This window comes from Python bivittatus, unplaced genomic scaffold (assembly GCF_059951505.1).
Source record: "Python bivittatus isolate LINGU-HERP-01145 unplaced genomic scaffold, Pbiv_v1 ctg000610_np1212, whole genome shotgun sequence".
Taxonomy (NCBI): domain Eukaryota; kingdom Metazoa; phylum Chordata; class Lepidosauria; order Squamata; family Pythonidae; genus Python; species Python bivittatus.
The window spans coordinates 40,952,199-40,964,212 of NW_028277088.1; the positions used below are offsets into that span (position 1 = coordinate 40,952,199).

The window sequence follows — 12,014 nt, forward strand, 5'->3', positions numbered from 1 at the left end:
GAACTCACACAGTGCCTGGAGTGGCATGAACTGAGCATTTTTCTTAGTGGAAAAAAGCACATTTTTGCCCCTGATGAGAACCAGACAGCAGAACTATAATCCAAGCCTAACAGATTAGTCCCGCCTATTCTTCAGCATAACAAAAAGTACTGTGATATTTTAACAGATTAATGCATTTATTATTCCATTTGTGGACTATAATCAGTTTCATTCAATGCACAGAATATATCAATTAGTTGATATTAATGAAAAAAGTGGTATAGAATACTAATCACAAAGAAAAATTATGTGATTCTGCCAGTAGTCTAACTTTTTATATCTATAGCCTTTATTTGAAGATGAGAATTATAAATAATTAGCTTGTGTGGATATGCTCTGTTACATTATGGTTAAGTCCCAGAAGAGGACAATTTCACTATTAGCAAGAATGAGTCTGCTTTCATGACTTTAACTTCCAGCTTCCAAATGATGATTTTGCAGAAAACCAGCATTATAACCATGATTGGATTAATGAAAACAAACCTAGCAATTCAAGGAAAAATATGAAGATAAACCTACATGATCAAGCACTAAATTGACTGAACTCACAAGGGTTAAATGGAGAAAGACAACTGTACCTCAGTGTACTTGTGAGTGCACTTCCAGCTATCCACTCTTACAGATTAAGTAGAAAAGTGTAAAAATTATTTTATGCCCAATATTATTTATAATTGTAGACATAAAATCATGTAGTATTACATAAAATATTGAATAACTGAATTGCTGTTATATATAGCCCAGAAGTTAAAACATTAACTGGATTTCATCAAAGGTTATTTTAGAAACTACTTTAATGTTGCAAAATAAATATTTCTATGGACCAGTGGTGACCTCCAGTGGTAGCAAATGCTGTTCTGTATGAATTTGTAATCAAGCTGACTCTTATTAAATGTAAGAGAATAGTAACCTGCTTTAAACTGTATAATGCAGATTCAGAGAATAAATGGAAGATGAAGTTGAATGGGAGTGAAGTGAGTGAATTTGTTTATTTCTCTAAATCAGGCTTTCCAGCCTTTGAGCTTGGGTGCAACTAGATCTAGAGCTCAGGGATTAAGGGTCAGAGATTCCTAGCCCAAGGGCCCTAAATGATTGCTAAGCCACGCTACCCTAAGCAAGGACAGGGCAGCAGAAAAGAGATCCAGGGAGGCTTAAAGGCTGGCGGACCAACAGAACCAGGTTTGTGCTGCAGTATTCTTTTATTTAATGTCTTTTAAAAACTTAGAACTATTTCTCTGTTGTTTTTACTTTTAAAATAGATTGCCTTTTCTGTGGCAAAACAGTATGCATTTCCAAATAATACTCATGACCAACTTTCCCTTCTTTTTAGATATTTACGGTCTAAAATTGCTTACATTATTTGTGTTACTGGACTGGGCCTCAAATCACCACTGACTGTTTAAGTCACTCATGCTGTCAGGGCTGATGGTAGTTATGGCAAGCTTCTGAAGTATTTTTTAGAACTTAAAAAAAAAACACTATGTGTAGGATGATTTAGAACATTCCTTAAATGCTAGATATTTTTCTGTAAATATTGGTATTGCCTTTATATAAACCTGAAAGAACACGTATAATCCATGAACTTTCAGCCCTTCACTAAGGTGATATTATTATAGGGCCTTAATAAATCCACAGTACAATATTTGAGTTCTCCCTCATTCGTTTATACTTTTTCTTGTTGAATTCCTGATATATATGGATATATACAATCATATTTGTTCAGAAGCGATTAGAACAGTTCATACTTCTATATGGGAAAGGTGTAAGAGCTCACCTATTACTATTAAAGGAAGAAGCTGAGCTGGAGGAACTGTATTTATTTGGATTCTAGATCTAGCAAAAAATACACTTTTTCAAGTTCTAGTCTTCTGTTTGTCCTGCTGGAAAAACATTTTCTTTCATTATATGAGATAATAGAAACTAATAAATCACTTGTATGTTAATGGGTTTTACACGTTAGGGTTCTGCTGTGTAAACTGTATGCAGCATTGTCACACTGAATAGCAGATGCCTGCGATCAGTGGTGACATTAATGAAAGTAACCCCATGTCCAGTCCATCCAAGCCAGAACATTCACAAATACTTTCTATATTACTTTCCACCTTCTGAAATTTTTCCAATACTGATTATCTTTTTGAGCAACTTATCCTGGCCCTAATTCTTACTTCAGCTCTAACTCTGATGTTGGAAGCAAAATAAGTATAGCAAAGATTTGTAGAATGAAATTAAAGTCTCTTTTGAGTTGACTCCTGTGCCAACATGGACATATTTGTGCTTTCTTGGTAACAATGCAAAAATTTGCCATTGCTGCTTTCTGGAATATTTTTTCAACTCTTCAATCTAATCTATAGCCCTGGGAGTTCCTGGTGATCTCCCATCCAAATTCTACCCAGGTCCAACTCTGCTTAGCTTTTTCAAGATCAACTAAGGTCATTATATGTGTATTTTCTTTGATAGGATGAGATTACTTTCTTAAACAGGACAGAGAGAGGGAAAGAGGAATCAAACCTGAAAATTCATATTCTGGAATCAGATTTTTAAAAAGTGTTTAAAACAATTTTTGCTTGCACATGTTCCACTTTGCATTCAGTAACAATATCTTACTTCTTTATGTATTTGTAGGTATTAGGATTTCTGGTATGGATATTGATTGCTGGAACAGAATATTTCCTGTACCCTGTATTTGGCTGGATAATGTTTGTGGCTGTGTTTTACTGGATTCTTACACTCTTCTTTTTAATCATCTACATGACAATGGCATATACTAGGATTCCTCAAGTGCCATGGACCACAGTCGTGAGTATATGTATTTTCACCCACATTACAAGATTTTTAAAGAAAATTGTTGTGATGGTAGTAGTTTCTTACAGGCAGTTCAAACATATACCACAGAGAACAGGAACCAGTGACCTTCATGCAGATCCACAGCAGCCCTTGATGCCTCCCAGAACATTTCTGGAGTGGGTGAGGCCACAATATTTGGCTTGGCATTTGTTTGTTTGTTTGAGGAGGTGGATGCAGAAGCTTATAGACCAGTTTTAACCCTTAAGAAAATATGCAACACATCCTAAGTGGAGCTGTATTTCCCATTTTGCGGGGAGAATCCCAAAGCATACCTTTATTGGCTAGAACAATCTGTATCAAACAGTTCTGCTGGCATAGCAACATTTTATGAAACACTCCATACTACCTAATGGCCAGGATATACACAGAGAAATTGAGATTGCCAGTCTGACCGCATATACCCTTCTGCCTTATCCCGGCCATTGTGATCCTGAGCCCTGCCCAGAACCCTTTTAAGTGTTATTCTTAGCCATCCTCTGACTCAGCTATATGAGGGTTACCATTTGACTGTTCTCCTGCAGTCACCAGTGTCTTGGGCCATCTGGTTCCATGTGAAGCTGTCTAATGGGAAGAGTGCAGTTTGTAGATCTTGCTTACGGAAAAGGTTCTCTTTCTTTTTAATCAGTAAGTTGGAGCCCTTTCCCACCAGCAAGCTTGCGGTTGAGGAAATGAACCGTGCTCCTTGTGGTATTAGTTCAAGCATCCATTCAGTTGCTGTAGCTTTCTCCCCAATGTGGTCTTTCCAGAATAAGGAGTACATCTCCCTCATCTCAGCCAGCCTGTCTTTAAACCAGGGTATGATATAATTGTGCATGGAATAATGTGCATGGGGGGGGGAAATCCTTATCTCCTGTTTTTCTTTCCCATCCTGTAGGGTCTGTGTTTTAATGGCAGTGCCCTTCTCTTGTACTTAATTGCTGCTATTTCAGAAGCATGTGCAGTCACCAAAGAACTTGACAACCACAGTTACAATAGTTGGGCAGCATCTTCGGTAAGATAACCTTCAACCTTAGTATCAGGAGAGAGGGGAAAGGTGTGTGTTAGCTGTGGTTCATTTACCTCCAGAGTCAGATGTAAGAAGATTCAAGTTGAAAGACAATAGTCAAGACACTGTTAAAATGGTACATTGTGTCAGATGCAGCAAGTGTATTACCTGCATTTTATTTATTAAGTACCTTTTAAATCCTGCTTTTTTCACCTAGAAATGTGCTAATGGCAGCATCATGTGAGATGTTTGGATTATATCACATATGAAATAAATAATTTCTCCATTCATTAAATAAGGAAAATAGTTCTCTTTATTTAATTGCTCTGCTATTTGGACCTTGGGATGTAGAACCAAAGTCTGGAAAAAGTATCTGTGGGTTAGCTCAGGGGCTGGCAACCTCGGGATAACATCTGCTTCCCTTCTTGCAGAGTAACTCCCCTGGCCATGACTGTTGACACATTATCCTGCCCTTTTGAGATGAGAAACAAATGAAAACTGTAGTATGAGTTGTAAAAGAGGCAAATTGCAGTTAAAAATCAAAATCCAAGAAAAAAAGAGCTTTGTTCACTCTGTCCTGAAATGGTCTGAACCACATTGCAACCTTCAGCCTCCCCCCAAATACTAAATATGGGCGTTGGCCACAAAAATGGAGCAGTTCTGGTGTAAGGGTTCCATGCAAATTCTGTGTACCTGGAGTTCTTGATGTAGGACTGATCTACTTGTCTGCCTTATATGCAACTGCCTACTGTTAAATGTTTTGTATAGCTGGGTTTACTGTAAAATTAAACTCTGTGGATTAAAACTAAACTCTCCTTAGAGAGCCAGTTTGGTGTAGTGGTTAAGGCATCAGGCTAGAAACCAGGAAACGGTGAGTTCTAGTCCTGCCTTATGCACAAAGCCAGTTGGGTGACCTTGGGCCAGCAACTCTCTCTCAGCCCTAGGGAGAAGGAAGCAATGGCAGACCACTTCTGAAAAACTTTGCCAAGAAAACTGCAGGGACTAGTCCAGGCAGTCACCAGGAGTCAAAAACTGACTTGAAAGCACCAAAAAAACAAAAACGCCCCACCTCCTTTGAGTTGAGCTAACAGCCTACAGCCCTGGGATTTTTAGATAGCTTCCCATTCAAGTACTGATCATGCCTGACCTTTCTTAATTTTATCACTATCAGCCAAGGTCAGGTATGTGCTAAAGCATAAAATAGCTGATTTGATCTTGGCTTAGTAGACATTGTGATTTATGGTAACGTGTTATGTGAACTAGGCCACAATGACTTGTGCAACGAATTGTGACGTAGCATGATAGGGGCAAGCAAGTATAGTCCTACTCTCTTCCCCTTGTCTGTGTATGGAAGAAACACTGTAATGGTTAAATTCACGTAATTATATCTCATATCCCTGTGGCAGATATGTTTGCACAAGTCATTACTGTTCTCAGTGGGTCATGCTTAGGTACAATAAATGAATTTCATTTTCCAACTCCTTTCATCTGTTGCTTTTATTCTGAGGCAGAAAAATCTTCTCATCTAAAGTATGGTTATTTCTCCAAAAGTAACTTCAAAAAATACAACTGCCTGCAAAGGCCAAATTCTTATGTACACTGTTTTTGTGCATAAAGTTCAGCATTTGGAAAAAGTCACTTGGCAATTAGGCAGCCTTGGAAATCAAACAAATAAATACATAAATTCTTTGCTTTCTTCTTGAGGAAAAAGAGTATTGTTCTAGCCTTTCATGATATAAATCTATGGCTGAGGGTGTGTGGAAAATTCTTGGTAAAATTTCAGAATGTTTGTATACAGCAGCAGTGAAAAGGACTGTAGAAGAGTGTTGTTTTTCATGAACATCTAGGTTTCAGTTTAGTTTTTGTTTGCTAAAAATATCAGTTCTCCAACTTGTTGGACCTGTTAGATACAAGAGCCTCTAATAAATGTTTATTTCCCTTTCCCTTATGAATTAAGTCAACATTTGCAAAGCTTATTGAGCCACACTTTTGTGTCATTCTGGGGGGAAAAAAATTAAAAACTCTCTGCTTAAGAACCACAATATGAATCTCTGGGAAATTAAATGATGATCTTATGTGTGAACTAACTCATTGTTTAATGACACTAAACTACACACACACACACACGCACAGACATAAATTCAAAAACTGTAGAAGTATATGCACCAAATAATGTGTGTGTTTATTATTCCGATCTATAATATTCATGTTTTCCTGCTTAAATTAGTATCTGGATTCTTAGAGAAAGGAAAGACTGAATTCACTGGAGAATAGCCAGTTCTGAAAGCATAACTAAAACTAAAGTATATTTATTTCATGGACCTGCTGAGTAAAATTTCTTAGCTGGCTTGGTGTAATAAAGCACCATGGAAACAAACTTGTCAAATACCAAACAGCTAAGAAGCAATATTTAACTACTCATTAACCTCCAGTTAAAAACCACCAAAAATGTCACTTATTTTCACTAGTGTCAATGTGGAATTGCCACTATAAGGATCATCTTAATACTATGCATACACTAAGGCCCAATAATATTTCTTCCACAAAATTTAGTGTCCTGCTGGCAATGGAAACAATGAGAGCGAGGATTTTAAATTTATTTTTGTATTATCCCTTTTATTACATTTGAATACAAATAAAAATCTGCCTAATAACTTTTACTATTTTCTAATCATGTCCCCCTCTTTTTCTCCATCCATACAGTTCTTTGCCTTCGTTGTCACTTCCTGCTATGGTGGAAATACGTATTTTAGTTTTGTATCTTGGAGATCACGGACCTTGCAATAAGTATTATATTTTAATAAAATAGCAACTCTGTATGTAAATGTTACATAATTTTGATTAAAATGTGTAGGTAATGTGGTTTTTACTCAGAAGTAAAAACAAATGGTTCCATTTGCGAATTATGGAAAGGATCATTCACCTGACAGGAATGGTTCTGCACCCTGTTCTCTCATTAACTTCTTCACTGGGAATAATCATTGCTTTTTGTGACAAAGCTGTTACCACAAACAAGAAGCAGAAGGAAAAATTGATGGCGTAGGAGAGAAGAGAAGAAAGCATGGAAGCCACTCAATGTTATTTCCACTGAGGGCACTTCCATACAATATTGTGCCATTTTGAAAGCTGCTGTAAACCTCGGGGTTCCTGTCAACAGTGTTAGAGAGCTGTGCTATCTGCAGCTCAGCTTTGATGTGCAGTGGCAGTGGGTTTTATTTTTGTTTTCTTGTGTTTGTATACTGTGATTCTTTTTCCATTGGAGGGAACCATTGCCTCACTCCTCCTGATCTTCAGGCTTTGCAAGAGAAGTGTCATCTTGATGGAATGACAGAGGGTTTGTCGATTTCTCCTTTCAACATGGGACAAGGCATGAGAAGTCCAAGACTACTAGAGCTTTACTTTCCTTTTTTGTGTTAAATGGTGAGGTGATTTTTGTTGTTACAGCAATGGCAGTAGCTTGGGTGAAGCAGTGATTTTTCACTCGAGTTTCTCAGCATTTCTACTTGACAGAAATGGTCACAGATCACCTTCAAACTGGTTCTGAAGGTTTGGGGAATGAAATCAACAGCATGAAAGAGCCCTGAACCACAATGAACAAACCATATGCATGTAAAGCATGTTATACAATCTTAGGCCATGTAACCTTCTCCCCCCCCCCCCCAATAGCTTGGGATAACCATGACTAAGTCATCCATTGGTAAGCATGCTTATGTGAATTCAGCACTGGTATGTTCTCAATGACAAAACTATAGTATAATTGATCGTCTATAGATTATATAGAGTGTACATCTAAGTAAACATGGAAGCCTTGCATTGTAAATCTATAGACCTTGGGCTGAAGTAAGCCCAACTGAATTCCTTCATATTGAATACAGAATTCACTTAATTCTTTCTGGTGTGTGTATGTAGGACTGAATTCTTAATTACATTTGATGGCATTAACAGCTGTGCCTATGTGACATGGATGACCCAGTCATATCCTCCTCTGTAGGTTCACTCTTCTGGGTGCCAACCACACATGGCCCAGAATCACTATAGCTAACAGCCCTGTCTTTAGACTTGCAGCAGTTCCCTTCTCCCTTCCAGCCTTACCTTCAAGTAAGTAGTTCATCTAATCTCGAGGGAATCAGTTTTGTCCAAAAAAAGACCAGGCCTCTTAGTTTACCTGTTCCTCGCCCTTAGTCATGACCCACTTAAAATGTTTCCATTCAAGCATTGTACTAACAGGGCCACTGTATGATTAATATGGACTGATTTAAAATCTGTGAAAACTATTGTAACAGGAAAAAAAAATGTATCTTCTCTCAGATAAAATACTGCAAATAGAACATGTTACTCTTTGTATCAATTCATATTTCCTTAGGTAGTGTACAGTACTGTAACAAAATGAGTGGACTTCTCAGTTGTTTTCTTCATAAATACTCTTGTCCAATCATTCATTTATTCATTAGCAAAATCCACTTTTTCTTAGAACTTGCTCTTCCAAGCAAATGTGTATAAGCTTTCAAGGCTGCAGGCTTATTACCAGTGAGATATAGATGGGAATAGTTTATAATTCATTAGGGTACATATATTTAGGAAAGTAACTGAATATAAGAAATGCATTACTGTAATATCCTTGCACAGATCTGTAGTAGTATCACATTTAAAATACTGTGTTCCATTTTAGTAACTGCACCTCACTTTAGAGCTGGAAAAGTTGCAGAAAAGAGAATTAAAATGACGAGGGCCATGAACAGCTTCATATAGGGAAAGACTGCAATGTTTTAGGGTGTTACTTTTTTAATTATTTTTGTAAATGATAAGAAGTGTTGAAAAAGTGGGTAGAAACTTCTCCATTTCTCATACTGCCAAAACTGAGGATTATCTTATGGATCTGAATGGTGGAAGATTTGGGGCAAATAGAAGGGACTTTTCCAAACAACACAGAGCATAACTCTCGAATTTACTCCTGTTGGATGTGATGATGGCCATCTTAAACCATTGAATAGGGGATTAAACAAATTCAGAACGGATAGAGCTGCCCATTATGAGATCATATGCTGCTTCCTGCATTCCTGGCAGCATTCCTCTGAGAACTAGTTGCTGAGAAGCAACAGTGAAAGAGTTTATAAACTGCTATAATCTGAGGTTTCTTTAGTCTGGATTCTATACCTTAGATTTGCTGTCTGTTACAACATTAGGATAAAGGTGGCTCCATTCTGAGATCAACCGATGTGGTGCAATGGCTTTAAAGCGTTTGACTAGCACCTGGAACATCCAGAATCAAGCCCACTATCAGCCATGGAAGCTCACAGGCTGACTTTTTCAGACATGATCTCTCAGGGTTACTTTTATAGAAAAACTTGCCAACTGAGCTTGTGGAGGAAGTTTATGATATAAACAAAAACATAATGTGGATCTGAAAGTGCATGGAAAGTTTTAAAAGGGCATCATGCATCCTCTCACTTCCTAAGATTCCTCACCATGTTGCATAAACATGGTCTATGGCAGAACTACCTTCTTTTAAAACCACCTTTTAAGGTTTACAGAGTTAGGGGTCATTCTCCTTGGAGCTTTTTTATTCAACCAAACTAGAGAAACAAAATAGTCACCCTCTGGGGATCTGAACAAACACAATTCTGTATCTATGGAACATAATTTGACCACCTAACACTGTCAAAAGCCGGTACTAATATCCCAAAGTTACTGCAATAGAAGCCTGGGGGGGGGGGGGAGAACAACAAAAAATTATAATCTTAAGCAGAGAAAATTTTCTTGAGATTTAACATGAACATAGGACAGTTTGCTTTAGAAACAGCAGGAACGTTTTAAAAAATATTACTGAAGTCCTGGTCCACATTAAGTGGCAATATGGGGGGAAAACACTATTCTTACAAAATGCATAATTTTGGCATGTTTATTTAATGTATAATGCTTATAACTTGCCTCAATCCTGTCAGCCTCTGGCTGATGAACAATAATATTAGCAAAATAATACAAATATTACAATAAAATTATGTAATAAAATAGCCAATCAACCTGTAATTGCAGACTACAAAAAACAAATTCCTACAATATATGCCCCAATTATCGGACTGGAACAAACACTTGCTGGATTGGATAGATTTTACCTGCTTCTGAAAATGCACGAAGAGTGTTCCAAAAGGTGGGGGAGCACCACGAAGAAGGGCTGCTTCATTGTTGATGTCCCGTGTACCTCTCATGCGGGAATCTTTAACTAGTCCTCCCTAGATGTCTGGACTGGATGGACAGATTTGATTTTGGCAAACTGATGCCTGATGTATCCCAGTACTGCACAGACCTCTTTGATTCACCTCACTTCATTTGTCAAATAGTTAGCAGGCCAGTTCATCCCGATTGTTTTATATAAGGGTAATAGCAGAATATACATTAGAGAATTTTTTTAATTTTCACGTTAAGATCAGCAGGGCATTTTTTTTTCCAAATTAAACTTGGTGCCAGGAACTTTATTGGATATATTGAATACTGGATTGATAGTCTCTATAAACTTCACCATGCACATGAAATATTGTTTTTTATAATGGAAATGTCCTTTAATCTTATGAGCTTTAAAGAAGTAGAATAATACCTGGATACCCCACTGAAGCACTGTAATTCTTAAGGTGCAGGACTAATGCAATGCCATCTGAAAGTGTGGCAGAAAAAGAAATTTAACCAATTTTGTTTGCAAGTCCAAACAGATCCAGAACCTTATGAGTTTGGAATTTCTTCCCTACTTTTTTTTCCTAAGAATTTTCAGAGCCAGTGTTGCAGTCATGGCAGTAGAGAATTACAGACTTCACAATTCAGCCTGAACTTGGATTAGTCAGAATCTTCAACTTGACCTACCCAATGACATTTTTATGTGTAAAAAAGCAGGATGCACCACATATGCCATCTCTGAGCAACTTGAAGGGACAATAGGATTAAAATATATGTGAAATTAATTACATTAAACTGGCTATATCTAGGTAGCAAAATCATCTGGGCTAAGGGAAGTCTTTAGGTTATACAGCTCAGCAGGTGGTAGTATCTGGCTAACCATGTATGGCTAGAGAAGCTAACCATGGTCAAACCTGGCTAGTAGGCAGTTGGATAGGAGACTACCAGAGAGCACCAAGGCTGCTGGCTGGACTGGGAAGTTGAAAAATACCTTGGAAGGTGACTGGCAAACTGTTGGCATGCTATTTCCAAAAAAATTGCATTGGTGTGTCCATGAAGTCACCAGTAATCAAGCTTGATTATAAGAAAGCCTTTTTTTAAACGTTATGCAGAGACAGGACAAAGAACTGTCAACCCACAATTAATTGCCATCTAGCAATTTTGGCACACCTTGAGAAATTCATTCCCTGAATTCTCAACTTCAGTTTGAGCTGTGTTACTGAGTCCTGGAGCTTGTTTCAGGTGCCAATACAATGCAGTGAATCTCAGTAAGAGATACATTGCCATTGGATATGGAATCCCTGCGGCTTGTCCTACACATTCAGTGTCATACCTTTCTGCATACCAGCCTCTTCCAAAAGTATGAACTGCAATTCCCAGAATTTGTAGCCAATATGTTCTTCAGAACTGGAAGAGCCAAAGCTGGAGAAAGTGGTACTTGTTAAGGGCAGGGCTTCCACAAGAATCATCCTGTTGGATCAGGCCAAGGATCTACTTCAACATCAACTCCCAATTATATAAATCTACTCATTTAACTTATATTTATTTTTTTAAAGAAGTGCATCACTTGAAATCGCCTCTAGATTTTTTGGTGTTCAAAGCTACTTGCTTTTGATTTCTGTTTTACACTTCTTGAGAAAACCTCTACAAAAGCATAAGGATCATCTTAACAGCTGCACTGTAATCTACTTTTAAACTAGCTATTAGCCACGGGTCATTTCTTTGTCCCACAGGCTCAAAGATACTCTAGGGACAATCTTAAACTTGCAGAATATCTAACAGGAAATCCAATTTGAAAGTCTGGCTTCAGATGATCACTAGATAAACCCTCCCAACTCCAACCAGCTTTTTCTTCCGCTCTTCCGTTGTTTTGCTTTCCACTCAGCATGAAGAGTTCTAAAGAATACGTTTTAACATCTTGTTGGCCTAATAGGATACTGTCCTAATGTAGGTTTTTATTTTTCCCCATTATAATCTAAGACGA

The 12,014-nt window shown here is 37.6% G+C and overlaps 1 protein-coding gene across 1 annotated transcript in view; it reads left to right on the plus strand.

The window, feature by feature from the left end:
* The window catches only part of CMTM8 (CKLF like MARVEL transmembrane domain containing 8), a 33,678-nt gene extending 24,819 nt beyond the window's left edge, over positions 1 to 8,859 (plus strand). The window contains exons 2-4 of the mRNA XM_088150866.1: positions 2,659 to 2,832; positions 3,755 to 3,871; positions 6,569 to 8,859. Of these exons, the coding sequence (XP_088006992.1) occupies positions 2,659 to 2,832; positions 3,755 to 3,871; positions 6,569 to 6,652 (375 nt within the window). The 3' untranslated portion in view covers positions 6,653 to 8,859. The remainder of the gene's footprint in view (positions 1 to 2,658; positions 2,833 to 3,754; positions 3,872 to 6,568) is intronic.
* The last annotated feature ends 3,155 nt before the right edge of the window (positions 8,860 to 12,014 follow it).